General features: G+C 45.7%; 2 protein-coding genes across 2 annotated transcripts; both read left to right on the forward strand.

Annotated features, from left to right (window-relative positions):
- The first annotated feature begins 14,948 nt into the window (after positions 1 to 14,948).
- LOC108158238 (general odorant-binding protein 56h) lies at positions 14,949 to 15,650 on the forward strand. The gene is made up of 2 exons (XM_017290471.2): positions 14,949 to 15,059; positions 15,113 to 15,650. The coding sequence occupies exons 1-2, from the start codon at positions 14,955 to 14,957 to the stop codon at positions 15,458 to 15,460; spliced, it is 453 nt and encodes a 150-aa protein (XP_017145960.1). The 5' UTR covers positions 14,949 to 14,954; the 3' UTR covers positions 15,461 to 15,650.
- Positions 15,651 to 15,872: 222 nt separating this feature from the next.
- On the forward strand, positions 15,873 to 16,374 carry LOC108158239. Its single transcript, XM_017290472.2, has one exon. The coding sequence runs from the start codon at positions 15,900 to 15,902 to the stop codon at positions 16,302 to 16,304; it is 405 nt and encodes a 134-aa protein (XP_017145961.1). The 5' UTR covers positions 15,873 to 15,899; the 3' UTR covers positions 16,305 to 16,374.
- The last annotated feature ends 3,371 nt before the right edge of the window (positions 16,375 to 19,745 follow it).

A 19,745-nucleotide genomic window follows, 5' to 3' on the forward strand; every position in this document is an offset into this window, starting at 1 on the left:
GATAGGCTTACAGCAGGCATCGTGGAAATGCGCAACGCGCCTCCACGAAAATCATTGACATCAAAGGCATTTCTGTTTCCCAGTTAATAAATGGCTAGCAAGCAAACGGAATTGTTATTTATGGCATTATGCCAATAAGACGGAGGCTAATTTAGTAGCCGCGTGCCCCTCCCCCCACCAAAAAAAAACCCACGAAACACACTCTTTATAGAGACAGAGATATGGGATTGTGAAATGCGTTTCATTTTTAATCCAATTTGCATATAAAACGACACAAAGCCCGCTAAATGCAACCCTTAATAAGTCACCAAGGGACTCATGGGCGGCGGTCGCTTTGCGAGCACTTGAGAATATTGTGTAAATCCCATCGCAACCCACCACCGCACCGCACCGCACCGCACCGCACCATAGTGCCGCCAGGAGACAGCCGTTCCACCACTTTACAATTGTCAAGGTTGGGTTTTCATTTTATTCCTCTGCTTCTCTGCTCCTGCTTCCTCCGCCCCTCCATTGTCAACTATAAATATGTCAAAGTTTCTGGTTACCATGGCCCATTGGTTCAACATCCACCCCAGAGAAGCAGCGAGGGCCAGCCCTAAGCGAGCTCTGTTCTTCCAAATTTTTAAGTATTGTCAATATTAGTAAATATTAAAAAGTGCACTGGGAAGGTACATTACTCTGGGGGTTGTTGCCCCCCTGCCACAGGAAATTGTAAATTTCTGTAAGCCGCAAGTATTACAGGCCGGGCAGGGCATTACCCTTCTCCGATCGCACTGACTGCCAATTTTTCACTTTCCTATGCAATTTGTGTAATTTTTTATTAAAGACATTAGTCAAATAAGTGCGTATACGGGGACGGTGATCTGGTTCTCACATGACGCCGCCGGGCATTAATCTGAAATGGCAAACGCCCTCGCCAGGGCAACCAGAGCTTCCACACCATCCAGCCGACCCAACCGACCCACCCGCCAACGCACGAACCCACCGAGCCAGTCATTTTGGGCGACCCACCGTGTGCGTCATTTGTTACATTTATTACATATTTTACTTTTTTTTTATTCGACGCTGTTTTCGATCTAAACGGATTTGGTTACCCGGCACCCACACCCCTCACACCCTAAACCCAACACTCGCCTTTGGCCTCGGAGAAAATTAAACTTTTCGCTTCGCTTTTGTACGGAGTGGAAAAACATTTGCTGCACTTATGACGCCGCCCGCTCAGCCACCCCCTAAAACCACCACTACCCCATTTTTGTTTGGCATTGACTTCCGCCAGCTCGGACCGAGCCCAGTTTTTATTAGCTTCATTTTTAGTTACTCAGCTGTTTCAGGTTTTCTTTTGTCAGGATTTTTTCTTTTTTTTTTTGATGAGAAGAAGGGTGCTTTGATGGGCAGTTGCAACAGCAAATGTTGCAGGGGTTAATGTTCCCCTTCGCCTTCGCCTTCTCCCGATTCGGGTCGGGTGTGTGTATCTGGAACTGTTATTGTTGTCACGATTTTCGCATATTTCATAAATTCGGGCAGATTGCTAATTTGTGCTCTAAATTTGTGCAAATGCGGAAATATTTGGTTAGGGCTTTGGGTGGGATTCTCACTCTGCCATTATTGAATTTATTGGTTGCTATTTATCAAATTGGATTTTCAAATGGGATTTTGGCAAGGATTGAGCTTGCATATTCCAGAGCGTGTGGTGTGCTGTATGCGCTTGTGGTTTAAAAGATTGAAAGTTGGGCAAACAGAAGCAGAAATTGAAATTATTTGACAGCTGCGGATAGTTAGTTGAGCTTCATTCGATTTATGATACGCTGATTCCATCCATGTGAATCGTACTCGTTATCATACTCGTGCTCTCCCTCGTATTTACTTTGGTCCCAATTGGTCTTGCCCAATTGACCGAAGGATTCGACTCACTCTTGATAGCTCTGTGGCGTGGGATAGTTGACAGACAGACAATCGACAGAAGTCACATGAAAGAGTGACTTTTTCCATGATTATGGGGCACACGGGGAGCGTGTGATTAGCTCAATTTAATAGTTGCACGTATCACGTTTATTGGTTCTCTGCCCCTCGCTTCGAGTGTTCCTAAAAATAATGACATAACTATAGTTATAGATACATAAATCAACAAATGTCCTATCCCTCTGTGTGTTTACCTTCGGCTCTGGCTTCCAGTTGGACTATTAAACTAATTTCCAGTTGTCATTGACGAGCACGCACACGGCAGTTCCTGCTCTTGACTATCTCCCTTTCCCTGTCCAGAGCAGTCCACTTACAATTCTCAGTTCCACTCTGTAGCCAGTCACACAGTGCACGCACAGAAAGCCCTTGCTCTGACTCCCAGTAAACTTCCATCTGCCCTGCAGCCACAAACTAAACCTGGAGTCGGATATGTAGCCCCCTCTGATACCCCTTGCCTGCAGTGGGGTTCTGCATCCGGCTTCCTCTGCACTGTGGATGCCTCGACCTCCATGCAAATGAATACGACTTGACTCGACTCGACTCGTCTGCAGGATGTGTCAGGTAACTTTGACTCGCTATTCCCTGCCTCGTAGGCATTTTTGCCCAGATTCCATATTTACTGTCAATGTTAATTGCTCAGAATTGCACTAAAGTGTTGACTTTTGTGCCGCACAGGAAACTGCCATGGTATGGCATGCAAGTGCTGAATTCTGAATACTGATTGCTAAATCCAAAGTTCATGACCCATGTGTTCTGTGGTACTCTCCTTTCGAATTGATGGCAAAGGAATGCAATGCAGTTGCGGCAGAACAGAGTTTTGTGTTGCTATAGAGAGATTTGAAAAAATTAAATTCATTTTTCGAGTGCCAGCTCAAGTGCCCTAATCCCTTGCTTAAGCCCACTTCCCACTCTCAAAGATCTTTTTGAGGAGCAGCCTTCGGGCTGCCGCTCTGTGGGAAGGGATAGCAAAGAAGATGCCATTTACTCGACAATTTCTCAGTTACTTTCCGGGGAATCATTTGCTACTTAAGGCGGCAACACATGTCGGCTTAAGCATCCTTTGGAAAACGCCCAGCCAGGGACATATGGCATACATTTCATCCTCGTTCCCATTTTCACTGTCAAATGTCGCCTTAGTCTCGTCTTACGCGCTGTGTTAATTATACTAATTGCACTAAATCACTTGAAAATTTCGAAGAGAGTGCCGTAAAAAATGGATACCGAGATTAGGGCGTAGCACATTTCGCCCAGGTTCCTTATGAGGCCAACAAATGTCAGCACAGGCTGTGAGAAAATGCTGGAAATGAGCTGCTCTGGTGAAATTGTAGCCAGGCTCTGGCTCTGGGCTCTCGCATGTGGCTCCTCGCATGTGGTACATCGGAATAAATTACAGAATCTCCGCATATGGTTGGGTGGGTTAATAATATGGAAAACAGAATCAGGTCGGGCTGGTGAGCATTATTAATGATTGAGGCCGATGCCAACTCCAGGTTGTTTCTGGAACGCCCAGATTGATATTGAGTTATTGAGCAATGCGAGAAGTCGTGGAAAACTCATTATACAATATGGAGGACCACGTTTATAAACCCCTGTTTGTTTGTCCAAGACATAAGTCCTCAGAGGGAGGCATCTGAATGGTAACAATGGATCCCCAAGAGTATTGGAGAGATTCCTTCCGAGCGCACCACATCCCTTTTGGTGCACACTACTCGACGCATCTTTGCATCGTCTCCCTTCCCTTCCCATCACGCCCCTTTGATGCATTCCTTATGCATATTCATCAACCCCTGATGGGCCCAGCAGGACTAGCCGATGCAACCTGTTCTCCTTACCCGTTCCCTGTTCTCGTGCCCGGCTGCATTTTCGCAGAATTCATACCAATTTGTGCGAGAGGGCTACAACAATAACCCACATCAATACGGCGGCACGTAGATGCCACGCACGTGGTAAAGGACATGGCCGGGACAGGACCCCCTGCCTGATGCCTGCGACAAACAAGGTGAGTGGACCGCTACGGCAGCGGGGAGTGCAATCAGCAAAGATGTGCATGGCCGACAATCCCATCCCCAACTCCACTCGGCGCAACCCCATCGCCACAGTGCCACCCCCATCCGTAAGCCGTTGTACGCGTGTCCACGCCACACGCGCGGCATCTTTGAGAGCTGTGTGGAAACTGGGCCTGTTCCCTTTCTAGCTCCCCCACACCACCCACTGTTCCTCTCATTATATTTGTGCACTGACTTTGCACATGCCCGAAACTGGAGTCGTCTTTCCTATTTGCACAAGTGTTGTATTCCGTTCGTTCCCATTCGATCCGATCCGGGGCTCTTTGAACAACAATAAAAGAGATTAATAGACATGCGGGGAGCAGAGCACTGCGGAAGGGATAGGGGTGGGGGTAAGCTGCCAAGCCACATTCAATAATTGGTGCCTAAAAGGCCAGCATATTTGTCTGGCCGGCCCTGCCAGTAGGTGGAGATGGTAGACAGGCACAATGATCGATCTGTGAAATATTTCAATTTAATGAATTGCCTGCCGACAAAGGGTTGAGACGGAACAGTGGTTAGATATGATAGAAAACTATATGACATTACTACATAGTTTTCAGGGATTTTGATTCAAAGATTTTGGCTTTATAAATGTTCCTTAATAAATCCATCATGAAAAGATGTGCATATATTCATTTTCTTGGTAGTAATTGGGAATTTCTCTGTGACTATGATAAAAAACTATGCAAAAATTACGACTACGATCATTCGCTTGTATGGATTCTTTCATGGGCATTACTATTTATTTCATTCCTTCGCTTAAATATTATATTTGTCTCACTGTCGGATGTGGATTGCACGCATTAACTGTAACTTTAACGCGCTTATCGCTATTAATGAACAAATATGCAACTCAAGTACACACATTCGGTCTCAAGGATACGTCCCTGGAAGGGATGTTGGATATCGAATGATGAGAGAGAACGCTGTGGAAGCCAAAGATTCTGAGAATGACGATGATGGCTTTGGTGGTTGCTGCGGTATGTCAATCAAATCATTTCGGCAAGGGTTACCCGAAGCCAAGACGCCTCAAGTGCCACTCGTCATTGGGCTGATAAGAAGCAGACACAACGCCCACCGCCATGGCAATCTCCAAGCTTCACTTTCCACTCCCCTTAGCCTTAGCCTCTTCTCCTTTCTATCCTGCTCCTTTGCCTTCAGTTGTCAGATATGACAGTTAAATATAGACGCTCGAGTGGCTGCACGAATTTTCCTTTTACCTGGCAAACGCATTTTTAATTTCACTTTTTGCCCGTTTTCCACTTTCCACCACTTTGCACATAATTTAGTCATTTCATTTGAAATACCCTGCCCTGCCCGGTCCGTGCCCCGCTCCACCCCGCTCTGCCTCGTCTCCCTCTCTGGTCCACACTATGCACGATCTGTCAAATGTCAAATGCATGTCAAAGGCAACATGTCAGAGCCATTTCAAACGCTTTTCTCTCTTTATTTTTTGAGCTCTCCTTTCCTTTTTCCCATTTCCATTTCTATAGTTGGGCCAGGCGTTAAATGTATTGGACAGCGGCGTCTGTTCCGTCTGGGACTCGGAGTCCCGTCGCTGCCACTTTGTCTGGGTTCCGCTGCTGGGCTCTAGTTCCTGCTCCCTGTCCTGATCCTGTTCCCGTTCCCGTTCCCGACTCAGGTTTTGGCTTTGGGGCGGCCATCCTGGGGTGGTTTATTGTCATTTTTTGCGTTGCGGCAATTTGCGGCTTTTGATTAAAAAATACACACACCAAAAATCCACCAGGGGAATAATGCGACTCTTGTTGCTGTGTTGTTCTCTCAAATGGCTTTTGCATTTTTGGGTTCTGGCTTTTCGATGGTTTTTTGTGGTATCTCTCGTTATGGTTGTCATTTTTGTCGTAACCTCTATGCGGGCTGAATATTGGTGTAGTTGAATTTTCTCGAAGTGTCGGCCAGACGGCTGGTGAAAATTCCAGTTCGGGTTGGCAGGCGTCTCTTGGCATTTAGAATTTTCACCAAATGTGAAAGAGTGATGGAGAAGAGCATGTAGCGCAAATAAAGTATAGTCTCGCCCTTTATTTTGGTCTATTCTAAAACTTCTTACACATAAGAGAACCAAAATAACCTGTGGATCTACGGAGGAGGCAAACTTGTGCTCTGTCATCTTCCGAGCTCTGTTTTCCCTGTCCCTTGGCGAATCCCCCACAGATCATAATCTTTTCAATTTCCCCAGCCGCCAGGCCCTCATAAACTTGATGTTCTGGAGCATGTGATCATATTTTACATACCATTTACTTTCATTGACACAGCATGGCCTGTCGGCACAGCTGTTACCATTTCCATACTGGCCGGGCGGAAAGATGAGGTTTTAGAGCCATGCATTTTGAGGGCTTGTCAGTGCTCTAATTGCTCCTACCACAGAGCATCCACAACATTAATCACGGAACTCACTCTGCTCGACTCAAATGCTGCAGAAAAAATTGGAAATTGGAAATCACAGTCATTTGCTAAGCGATAGAGGCCAGCTTGCCTGCCAGGTCCTGCGAGCTCCGAGAAGACAACCCCGTCCGGCTGTGGCATTTGAGTTATTGTCATGGGCCTGGGCAACTTGGCTTTGGATGCATTCGAGTGTGACGTGAACTTTTTGCGCCCTGCCTTTTAGTGACGGCAGCGGGAAATGGATAGTGGGAGTGGACTGGGATTGAAAATGGGAATGGAAATGGGAATGGCAATGGGAATGAGATTGGGGGAAAGGAAAGTTGTCGCGTGCACGGCCGGAACTGACACAGGAAGCGCCGTACATCAGGCGAACGCGTTGACAATGCAATTGCGGACAGGGAGCTCAAGCCCGGGGAATCCGGCCTGGACATACGCAGCACATCGCCCGTGGACTCCGGCAGGCACTGCCGGGGCCGCTGCCGCATTATTAGCTGTCAGTAAGCGGCAATGTCGCGACTCAACTCTCGTTTTTCTTTCCGCGCCTCTGGCTGCAACATTTTAACATAATTGGCATTTATGGCATAAAGTCCGTCCGCAGTGCCAGTGTGACAAGGGGCCCGCCAATCACTTTTTACTACTCGCTAACCAATTTTGTATCTGCAACTTTGCGCTTGAATGCATGCAACAACTTCTCAGTACTGAATCCCAAATGCCCCAATGGAAGTCCCATTCCAATCCACTTCGACCAATTGCCCAGTCCCCAGTCGGGCTGGAGTTCCCTTTGCGTGGCTGCACTTTTCAAGTCAATTTCGTCTCTGGAAAATTCATAATATAAGGGACTACTGCTAGTCACGACTGTCGGTTACCCTGTTATATTGATTTGCATTCACATAGGGCTGCAGATGTCTAAGAAAAAGATATGGTAATCATATAAATCGAAATCAAATAGATTCTCGTATTTTGCCTGCTTGTAGAGTATTCCAAACTACTCGCACGGCATCCAGGGTATTTTGAAATGAAAACATGTACACGCTTGCCATTTCTTTGGCGCACAAAATGGCTTGGAAAATATTTTTCAATCACTTTAATTGTAGACAGATCCAATGGGGTTCGGGCTCCGAGGGCCAGACATCAAATTGCATTGGTGTATACTGGTATACACACACATATACACACATACATACTCGTATAAGTATGTATGGTTGTGGGGTATTGCGTGGCCATATGCCATGCCCCATTCCCCTCCTGACACCGCCTGTACTTTTCTTTTTCCATAAACAAACTCTGGCAAGAGCAATGCAAATTTAATGTTGTCAAGCTGTCGTATCATACTGAAATATGCCCCACCACCACACCATTCCATATGCAAGGGAGCAGACAGCGACAGCCCCTCAAAGGCGGAGTCAGTCGGATGTAGTCATATGTCCACCCAGGCCAAGACGTAACAGGAGCTGGCTCCCGTTCCAGCGGCGCTTCCTCCACCCGATATGCACACTTATATAGCTTACTTACCCGTATTCCCCAAGATAATGCCGGCAGGCATCAAGAAAAAGGGTACAAATTTCCTGTACTTCCGTTCCCCGTCACTCTGTTCCTCTTTAAGGAGGGGAGTGTCACTTGGAGGGCGGAGCGAGAAGATTGCATGCGGTACGTGGTTATTATCGCCTGCAATGTCGCCCCCCATTGCAGTGCCCAGGCGCTTGCATAACTGCCGGGCATTTGTAATAAAACTCGAGCGCATAATTGTTTGCCATATTTCTGAAACCCAAAATGGCGAAGGGGAAGCGCCGACCCCCACACCGAACCCAGGCACAGACCCTTTCCCTATTGCATACTTTTGGGGGTGCGGCAACGCCAATTTATGAGCAGGTGGAATTTTTAAGTAGTATGTGTTGCCTTTGGGGGCTGTGCTGGGCTGAGCTGGCACGTGAGTGTGGAGGTGATTTCTGAGCTGATTGCTTTCGCATTTTTGATGAGGCTTTGTTCCCACAAGAGATATGGATATCACACAAAACTATACCAAGGGGAACGGCATATCCAGACCCCAGAGAACATTCGCTCTCATTGGATAGAAGAGTCTGTGAAAAAGCAATTTTGAAGCAATTTGATTATAGAAATTTGTGATATTGCTGCCCTTGAAATATAACAGAAGATGGTAGTTGATTTGTGCACAATTATTTTAGCTATTCGTTATCATACGAGTATATACAGGAATTCAAGTACCGTCTGATCTGCAAGCATTGGCAAAGTATCTATTGCAAATGGTGTTGATCGTGGTATCCAAGTCTGCAAGCATTCAAGCCAATCTATGGCGTTACGCATACGCCATATACGCCATATAAGCCACGAAATGTACGACAATGCTCGACCAAGTGGTAAGTGCGAAGACAACAAGTACAACAAGTGCCAAAGTATTCCAAGCTACCTTGCTATTCATTACACTCCCGCCGCCGCCGTCGTCTTCTCCAGTCGCCTGCACAAAGGCGTCTCCGGGTCTACGGTTCCCGCCCGACCGCACTTCGTGCCACGCCCGCGACACTTTCGCGGACGCCTTTGTCAGGCGGCTGACAGACAGGCGGCTCTTGGCGCTGAAAGCTGCTTTATATGCACATGGCGTATTCATCAAAGTGGTTTTTATATTACGTGATATTTTTCTGGTGCCTTTTTCGCTTCTTTTTTACTTTCGCCAAACAACAAGATTTGCCTGACGTTTTTTTTTCTCCATTTTATATGATATTCTCCAGTTTTTTCTTTTATATATATTTTGTTTTTCGCAAACTTCTTATTTTCGTGGGTGTGGCTGGGCAATGATTTTGTTCTCTAACGAATTCATAAATATTCAAAACACATTGAAAATTCCTTCTTTCTGTTCGGTATAATTAGGTTTTAACCATCATCAGTGGATCCCTTCGCTTCACATCGCATGTCTCCTCCTCTAATGAGCGCCTCTTTATGGGGCCGGCCCGTCAATCAGGCAAATAAAGTTGGGCTAAGACAGGGACGATCAATTGTGACAAATGAGGGTACACGGACGAAACCCTAAGCCTGACAAGAAAGTTGAAGCTGCCACTTCTGATTGGGTAATAAAATGTTCTGCAGCAGTTGAGGCCCCCGACGGGATCCCGCAGCAATCTGGAAGATGGAATCCACTGCCATTTCATCGACTGTTCGACTGGCTTATCATCCACGTCGTGTGTCAGCAGCCGCCAAAGGTTCCACTCCCCTCCGTTCTGTTCTGTTCCCTCCACTCGGTTCCGTTCTGCAATGTATCAACCTTAATATTGACTTTCATTTCGGGAGCAGCTTTGAGGTCGTCGCATCCAAACCAGGTACTGACACCCGCACTGGAATTTGCTCCAGAGGGACGTCAGATCCGCCATCCGGCGGTTTTTTGATTGAAATTGGAGATTGCAATTGCTCCGACTGTGTCTCCTCTCTATCTGCCTCTCGATGTGCTCCTCTGACTGCACCTTCAGCTGCACCTCCGGCTGTGCGGCTAGATATGCACGGGTATTTGCAGCTCGACGGCGGAAATTTGACTACGCAACGAGATGGGACCAGACAATTCAATACCCCCCAAAATGAGCGAATCTTGCGGTTGGCAGCCATCCGCAGTCGCTTTCGGCTGAGCAGGGTTTGGTCTAAACCGTTCGGATCAGGTCTGGCCAGGGGACAGCCCTCATGTGTGAGGTGCCAAAAAGTTTCCGGGCAACAAGAAATTCGTTTCTGATTGGGACACTGCCATAAAGCGGGGACTGATACTGAATTTGAGTTGAGCGGATAAGAGGAAAAGCCAATACCAAGTGAAGACCGCAGCGAATGGCGAAAGTCAACAACGTAATCTGGATCTGAATGGATTGAGAGATGTCGCACATCAATAAATTTATGCCATGTGGATTTTTCCCACCCCGATGCTCGTAATATAGAAATCTGGAGCAGAAAATGGCACTCTGCCAGACTCTGGCCATCATCCAGGTCGGCCACCCATAGCCTCCTCGTGCCCAGCCGCTCCTGTTCATTATCCCCTGCCATAGCGAGCAAACCATGCATTTTGTAAATTAATAACTCACGTAAGTAAATTAAATTAAAATCATATTTATAGCATTTTAGTTAATTAAATGCGCAAAAATGTGCTCATCCTTAGTATTTTTTCCCCTTCCTTTGGTGGCTAGGTGAAAGTGTCAACTGCATGAGTGTGTGGTTACTCCTTCTGTTCTTGTTGTTGCCATTGCCATTGCTGTATCTGTGGCACACACGGATACGCACACACACACACCTCTCTGTGGCAGCCGCCTGCTTGCCGCGACATTTATGAACTTTATGAAGTCTGCTCCATAAATCATCTCTCCCATGCTCGGGGGGCCAGGGCTAGCATTTTGCTTAGGCGAATTTAATGAAAAAATGGATATGGCATGGCCAAATGAAACATTCTCGAAGACTGGATGCTCTACAATCTATATACTATCCTTAAAAAGGATATCGAAAGGAATGAATGGATTTTGAAATGTTTGGAAGATCCCATAAAATGTTAACTATCGTAACTAACTCAGTTCGGGGTCTTTTATCCAGTGTTTCCCCATTTAGTATGCCGCAAACTTCGTGCAGTGTATTGGGCCATGGCCGGCGGTCTGTGGATTCCTCGCGTAAGTTGTCTGCACGAAAGCGAAAGATGAAATCATGCGGTCTACAGAGTGCTTTCAAAGGTGGAACAGGGATTTGGCCCTGGGTGTAGATAGGTGGATAGGTGTGTTCTGAGAGTGTGAGCGTTTGCAGCATGTGTGCCACATTGCCACATGGCGCATTGCCGTATACACGACTACCGCGACGACAACGACGACTGTTTGTTTGCTTCTTTGTTTACAGCTGGTGTTTTCCTTTTCGGCTATTTATATTATTTTTGAGATTTTTTCTGGCAAGATGGTTTATTATTTTGCGCTTATTTCTAATTTTTTGCCCATCATCACAGGTCTTATTTATTTCTGCTGAGATTTATGCCCAATATCAGAGCTGCAAGTTAATGTGGCGCGTTATGGCGCCACAAAGTTACAGTTTCGTTTCGTTTTCGCCTGGGATTATGTAAAGTTATGCGGACCCCGGACCCAGCCAATCTCCCCCCACGGTCATGCCAATAAACTGAAGAGAGGAGCCCGGCACATATAAAACAATTTGCCTACAAAAGAGCCTCCACCGCTGCCTCATTTCGGATCCAGCAATTTAAAATTGTTTATAAAACAGGGCCACATAGTACACATGAGCATAAAACTTGCATGAAAAGATGCGATGCTGAGGATGGAGCTGGAGCTGGAGCCGGTGCCGGTGCCGGTGCCGGATCGGGAGTGGTGGCCACAATAGCTCCCAGAGGTCGGCATTAAATTCTGCTGCTGGCCTATATAAGCCCGGCCAGGGTTGGGCTGGGCCCTAACTACACCATGGGGACAGCAATTGATGATAGTCTGAGGCCAGAGATATGTATCCGGAGCCAAAGCCGAGCCAGGAGCGGATGCTGAGGCTGAAACTGAAGCTAAAGCCAAAGCCAAAGCGAATGCTCCGGGATATAAAAGGACTTAGTCGCATGTTAACGCAACGCCTACGCAAATCCATAACAGCAAGGGCAACAGCAACAGGAGCTAGACCTGAACCAGGAGCAAGACCAGGACCAGGACCAGGAGTAACAGCCACCCCCGCAATGCACTGCATCTGCTGGATGGCCCGGGGAGGTCTGGTAATGCGGCTGATGCCTCCCCAAAGTCAGCTTCCCCTCAATGCCCTGGCTCCCATTATGAAGTCATAAACGCACATGCAGCCTGGCCCAAAATTGGAAGAGCCCGAAGGGGGATGAGCCCCGGGTCGGGCCCGGGCCCCAGCAACCTCCATCTTCATCTCCTGCGACTACGAGCTGTGCCCCCAGCTCTGGTTTTTTTAGCACATGTAAAAATGCTTGTTATCAAGAAGGAAACGAAAACATAAAGAAGACCAGGGCAATTGTAGAGGGGGGAGCAGACACAAAAAAAAATTAAACATCGAGATGTGGACAATTTTCGGGCATAGCCCGGAGCTTAAACTGTTATTACCAGGAGGAGGCGGGACAAGGACACCCTCACCCATTGGCAAGCGGGAAGCAGGGCGAGTCCTTCTGCTGTTTATGAGTTGTAAAGCCGTAGTCAGACAATAGCCAGGTCCTGCAACACATGAGAGCAAAGCCGGAGGCCATATTACGAGCCTGGTCTAGTTTGCCGTTTTGAACAGAAAGATAAATCGGGGGGAACACCAGCGCCATTCTGGATGTCAATGGTCTGTGGTGGCTCCCTATGCCTGGCTGCATTTTATATTTATCCCCTGGTGTGCCCCTCGTAATATGTGCCTGAGTTTGTGCCACAATTCAGAGGAGTAAAGTGTGTGGAAAGTCATTTTCTCAGGTGAGTTGTGGATCCTCAATTGCGAAAATATGCTTGGGCAATAAAAGCGCTGCAAGAAGAGTAATGGGTCTGCAATCTTCAAAAATTAGACATCTTTCATTCAATGTCATTTTTGTAAAGCAAAGAATTACGGAAATTCCTAAACTTTTATCAATTACAACCGAAACTCTTTAAAATTGCACTGGAGTTAGACGAGAAAAATACCAAGAGCTAGAAAAACGCGTATCAATATGGTATCAAGAATTATTTAGCTGTTGATTTTCAGCTTCACATTACATGTTTTGTACGCCTTTGCCGTGACGGCCTCAGAACCTCTTCAATGCTCAGACCATTTCACGCCCGGCTCCTCTTTTCTGGTTACTTTTATTCTATTCATCAAGTGCCTTACATTCTGCTTTTACCCTGGGCATGTATATACTCGTATTTGGAAGTAAGATGAAACGCGTTTGTTCCTGCAGCCAGCCCTGTTCGATTCGATGATAATGCCGTGGGGTGTTAGACTAATTGAATGGCTTGCTCCATTGGTTGTACTGCCTGCCAGCTTGTCCGCCATCTTTCGATCTCAAATTTCGCTGCCTTCGAGTATTACAAAGGGCCACGCGTCAATTAGACTGAAGTGCATGTAAAATGTGTTTTAAAAGCCGGGCCAATATTATCTTACTTTGCTCTCTGGATGGTATCAGCCAACAATCGCCCGAGCGAAGTCCGCGCCCAGGGTGGCAGCACGTGCCCAGGGCTTTTAAGACATACATTCCGCACGAGTTTAAAGCGCCAGTTAAAGACGAAACTGCGATTCCTAACTACTCGCTCGAAAGGAGGCAAAAGTTCGGTTTGGGCTTTGGCAGCACATTTCTGGCATACTTCACACAATCTACTGATGAAGTCAACTGGAAGACTCGCATTTCTTTGATGTTTCGACAGCAATTGCAGACACACACACACACACATACACACTCATACAGCACAAACCCTGATACATCAAAATACCCCCTAATATACAAAGAGCAACTCAACGCACAGAAAGGATGCTATTTGTATAGATGTCTTTGGCGCATTTCAAAGGCCACAGCTTCAAAAGCCCCGAAAATGACCTTTGTGTGCGGCAGGAGCTGTGGCCAGCCATAAAAGAAGCCACTAAATAGTAATTTACTAAATTAGTTTGTTCTTCTAATTACCGGCAAGCCGAGCAAACCCAAGGCAGCGAACCAGAGCTCTTTCCACTCTTTCGACCTCATCCCACTGCTGCTTTCACTGCCGCTACTGCCCTTTGCGGGCCATTACAAATTTCGTAATTACTCTAAAAGGATTTCAATTAAGGTTTGAAATCGCATTAGGACTAAATTAAAATGTGTGCGCCACATCATAACATATAATAATAATAATATAATATATATAAGTAATAATGATATTCATAAATAATGATGCTGTTAATGGGAATCGTATATGGAAAAAAACATCCCATTCCACACAGTGTCATCAAAATGAAATTACTAAATATTCGAATAATCTGTCCGCCCAGACTGATGGCGCAGTCGACTTTTTTCCAATTAAAATATGCATCAGTGTGAGCGAACCAATTAATCAAGATATATTTCATTACAAATGCAATAGGTAAATTAATTTTGTGTGGCTTTTAACGCCCGTTCCATTGCATGCATTTGAAATTTAGCTCAACAAATGAATCATTGTCAAGCAGATAGCTGCAATAATTACCAGAGACCAAAAATCAAATGCCCTAATAAATATTTTTGATTGATTAGAAATTTCATTTGGTTGTACATACATATGTAAAAATATACACGTGTATATAACGCTATATAGCAAATTCGCATTAACAATAATTAGAATTAGTATACCTGTACATTTGCAATACGTAGTTTTTTCTCAACTTAGTATTTTTTTGCAAAACAATATTTGAGCCAGATCCCAATATTTTTGAATAATTTATTCAGCCACTAAAGCGAGGAGCAGTCAAGCAGCCAGCTTTTAGAGCTATACAATTTACACACGGTGTGTAAAATAGATAATTAGACTGATCCCGAGAATCAGACCTTTGTATTAGCTCCGACCAATGACAAATTCGTAGAGTCACGCGAAGTGACAATAAAAATCTACCTATAAATATGGGATGCACGGCCGGAGCCGGAGACATAAGCAAAGTAAACAACCTAGGAGAATGAGGACTACACTGGCATTGACGCTGCTGTTCGGCTGCCTAACAGCGAGCTTTGTGGTGAGTGGAACTGTGGTTGGAAGTGGGAGGCGACTGAGATTATTCTTCTCCAGAAAGCGACGGATGTGAAGAATCCTGAAGAAATTATGAAAAAATGCGTGACCGATTTGGGAGTGACTGAGCAGGACGTTTTGGATCTGAAGCTGGGCAAGGTGAAGCCGGCAGACGTCAAGGACAACGTGAAGTGTACCGCCCAGTGCGTGATGGTGGCAAGTGGATATATGGATGCGAAAGGAAACCTGCTGAAGGACAAGATCAAGAAGCAATACGCCGACCATCCCCAAAAGGATGTAATTAATAAGGCCCTGGAGGTCTGTGGAGGCATAAAGGGAGCCAATGCCTGCGACACCGCTTTCCAAATCGTCTACTGCGTCCAGACCCATGGCCACTCATTCCAATAAGACACTGTCGCCAAAAACAAAATACAATTATAGAACCAAAAACATAAAAATTCAAAAACTGGCATAATATTCCAGTAGAATTTTGTTGGAAAAGAGCATAAAGAATAATAGCAGCTATTCATGTTAATATACAATCATTAGTTAGCAAAATATCTCTTAAGAGGAGGCATAATAAAGAATTTCAAAACTACTACTACTTGTTTAAAGATGCGTCTCCATATTCTTGAATAATTAATGAACAATATACACGCTGGTTAAAATAGATAATATTTTGTACGAATCCCAGAAATCAGACCCCGGCGCGTGATCGATGCATCGATTCGGCTCGGATAATGTGAAACAAAAGGCTTGGCGAATTCCGATAGTCACGTGAAGTTCAGCGCCAGCTATATAAGGCCAGGTCGAGCGAAAAGATCAGAGAACTGAAGAAACAAGAAGAATGAAGACTACGCTGGCATTGACGGTGCTGCTCGGTTGCCTAACAGCGCACTTTGTGGTGAATGCATGGAGTGTGGTGAATACTGAATATGAATATCATCTTATGAGGTTACATCTTAACTGCATTGCTGAGAACGGGTTAGATTTAGATGGTCATGCATACCTATATGACTTAGTACACGGCAAGGAGAATCCACCCGAGACCACGAACAAGATCAAGTGTGCCGCAAAGTGCTTGTTCCTGGTACATGGAATAATCTATTCGAATGGAAATGTGGCGCCCGTTTATAAGAGAGATGAGCATACTAACGCTTTGGAGGAGTGTGCAAGACGTCAGAAGAAAACTTCAAATGACTGCGACAGTGCGTACCAGCTCTACCACTGCTGGGTGGGCCCAATTAAATAAGAACTTTTGTAGTTCAATTAAAGCATATTCATATATGGTACATATGTATTAAATATATAAGCTTTATGTTTGATTGACATGGTAAGGCTCTGGAGGTTTGCGGAGGCGTAAATGCCAATGCCTGCGACACCGCATTCCAGATAGTCGACTCAATCCAATAAGACACGATTGTTAAAAACACATTCCTTTAGGAATATACACGGTGGTTGAAACAATAATAATTGGGTCGAATCGCAGAAATCAGACCTTGGCGCGTGATCGATGTATCGATTCGGCTCGGATAATATGAAAAAAAGGCTTGGCGAATTCCGATAGTCACGTGAAGTACAGCGCTAGCTCTAAGATCGGAAGCAGGTCGAGCGAAAAGATCAGAGATCTGAAGAACTAAGAAGAATGAAGACTACGCTGGCATTGACTGTCCTGTCGGTCCGGATGTCCTGTCCAACTGTCGGTTGCCTAACACTTTAAGAATGTAGGGGTCAACTGCATGGCTGAGAACGGGGTAGCTAATAAAGATTTTGATGACCTCCTGAGCTAGAGACTGGCAAGGAGAATCCGCCGACACCACGGACGCGGTCAAGTGTTCTGCAACGGGCTTGTCCTTTTCACGGGGATGGACTTTGTCGAATGGCACACTGGCGGACCTTCCCGAAATCGATGAGGATATTAAAAGTTTTTTTGAGTGTGGAAAACGTCAGAAGAAATCTTAAATGCCTGCGACAACGCCTACCAGCTCTACTTCTGCCTTCATGGGCGTAATGGACATAAAGTAATTCAACAATAGTTCAAATAAAGAAAGCGCAGTTTTATGTGTATCAACTATATAAAGATTTGAAAATTGTTTCTCTTCCTATCTTCAAACTGTTCGATAAAATATAAGCATCCCAGATGAGTGTGCCATATATTCTCTCCTAACAATTTCCAAGAATCTGTGGTCGCCTATTTGAAAAATATTCCATCAAAACTCTGCAAAATGCTAGCTATTTAATTACTTTGCAGCGCCTTGCGAAAAAAAGGCAGTGAAAGCGCACTCATAAAATCATAGCCGTAGGCAACAATTTCAATCGAATTCTCAGGGTCGGGACACTCTTTGCTTTTCCCCAGCTCCTCCTTCAGCTTCAGCTCCAGCTCCAACTGCGTGTTCTTCCTCAACTCCTCAAGATGCTGGTGATGTTCCCGCTCCATTGTTGTTTTTCTTAGCGAAGACAAACCAAGTTTTCATATAAAGAGACGGCGTTTTTGGGTCTTGTTATGTGTGCATATTGTTATTTCGAGGAATTTTTAATTTCTTCATTGTGAAAATATTTATTGAAACCGAGAAACGCCAAAGGCGCAGCCCCGCGTAAGAAGTTGGCGGACTACGAACCAAAAAAAAGGCAAGCTAAAACAGAACCCCCTAAGATTGGAAAACTCTTGGCCCATATGAAACCGTCCGATAATTGAAAAGAAGGCAGAGTCGGACAACTGACTTTAAGCAAACTGTGATGGAGCTTAAAGAAAAATTTTCTGTGGGGAGAACCACGACTGCGACTCCGACTCCGACTCCGAATCCGACTCAAACTTCCACTTTATTTCCTGGCCATTCCGTCCTTTTGGCATCTCCGGTAATAGCCACTGAAACCTGGGCAAACAAATTGAATGAAATCAACTCGTTAAAAAGTAAATAACTCTGATGAATGGATGAAATGCTCGTACACAAAAAGCAAACTCAACTTCCAGGTGGCCCCGGGTAGGATAGGCCAGTCCGGGATGGGGATAGGGATATGGCTGCCCAGGTGCCCCACAGAATCCAGGTGAGGTTCTTCGTTCTCGGCGCCGTTCTGTCAGTCAATTGAAAATGAAATACAAATAAAAATGCAAACAACGACCCCAACGCATTGGCGTCATACAAATGTTGGCTAAGCACAAGGGAGGGGGTACTGCCGGCTCCAGTGTACGCCCCTGTCGGCGTCTGGACAGTCAAACAGGCCTGGTTGAGGAAATTAGTAGACAGCCCTTTCCCTATTCCGCCATCCGGCCGGAGGTCAAGTCGGGCAGCTCAAAGGAGCTGAAAAGTAGAAAAAGCAAAGGGGAGTCTAAAAGCCAGCAAGGCAGTGCAGACAGGTCGTCGGGAGGGGGTGCAGCGACAGCTGCAGAGACGACGTTTTCCGGGGGAGAATAAGTTTCCATTCGCATTCATCGATGAACTTTCAATAACAGAACTTTACTCTGCCGCTTTGTTATGGGCCCGAGGCTTTCCTTTTCAAGGATATGACATTGAATTGCACTGGTTGCCAGCCCAAGTGCACTGAAGTTGGTGGCAGTTCTGCTTGAAAGTTACTCTTGACAGGGATAAGAGCTCTCGCGAACCGATGAAAACCATCTGAATGAGGCAGTTGTGGTGCATACTATTATGAGATTGAACTGAAACTCAGCTTTAATCCTTAGATGTCTGCCACTTCTTTAACTAAAATCCATGGAACTGCTCAACCAAACACACCATATAACTTTCCCTCTGTACATCTAGCACATTATAGTTTTCCATAGTCACACCCAAAGTCATAAACTTAATTACATTGCTTTAGCTTTTGGCAAACACAATCGCTGTCAAACACGTAGCCTGGCAACAAGATTTTCCCTGCTGTTGAGTGCACCTGCTCCAAACAAACCGCAGTTTATGAAAAGCAAAAGCCAAGTTACTGATGCCCCTGCTGCTGCCAATGGCAAAAACAGGAAATATGTATGAGCCAAAACCAAACCGAACCCCAGCCACCAACCATGGCAGCGACTATAAGGAAATGCAACCCCACCGAATCCCATCCATTCCCCGATCAGCAACATCAGCAGCAGCATCAGCGTCAGCCCAACAGCAGAACCCAACTCCACGCAAACGAAGTCAAAACCCATTCAACAACAGTTTCGCATAATTGTAAATTCAAGTGGAAATGAATGAATTTACGCTGAACTCGACAGAAAATACCAGCAGCGAATGTTGCTGTTGCTGTTGATGCTGGTGGTAGTATGGTCCCAAAACAGGTAACACAGTGAAGAAGGTAAGGGACGCTGATGGCAATGACGATGACGATGGTGGCAATGCTAACGGTTACGTTTCCCAATGGCGCACAAACAATATGGCGCCAGAGTCAGGGTCGGAAGTGGGAGCTATTGCGGGTTGGCAGGAGCTGAAACGGGACCTGGAGCTGCCACGGAATCACGTTGCTTGCATATTTTCATTCATTCATTTCAACGTCAACGTCTGCCGGGGACGGGGACGAGCCGGGACTATGCGACTGGAGTTATGGAATGCATAACGGGTTGTTCTGCTCCCCGTATGTACTCTTACTTCTCTATCTGCATCTGTATCTGTGAACTCCAGCAGCATTTGAATGTGCTCACTTCTGATAGTAGAAGGGTAGTAGAAGGGCCTTCAAGTATTTACGCCTTTATTTATTTAACATTTCA

Source organism: Drosophila miranda, chromosome 3 (genome assembly GCF_003369915.1).
Source record: "Drosophila miranda strain MSH22 chromosome 3, D.miranda_PacBio2.1, whole genome shotgun sequence".
Lineage (NCBI taxonomy): Eukaryota > Metazoa > Arthropoda > Insecta > Diptera > Drosophilidae > Drosophila > Drosophila miranda.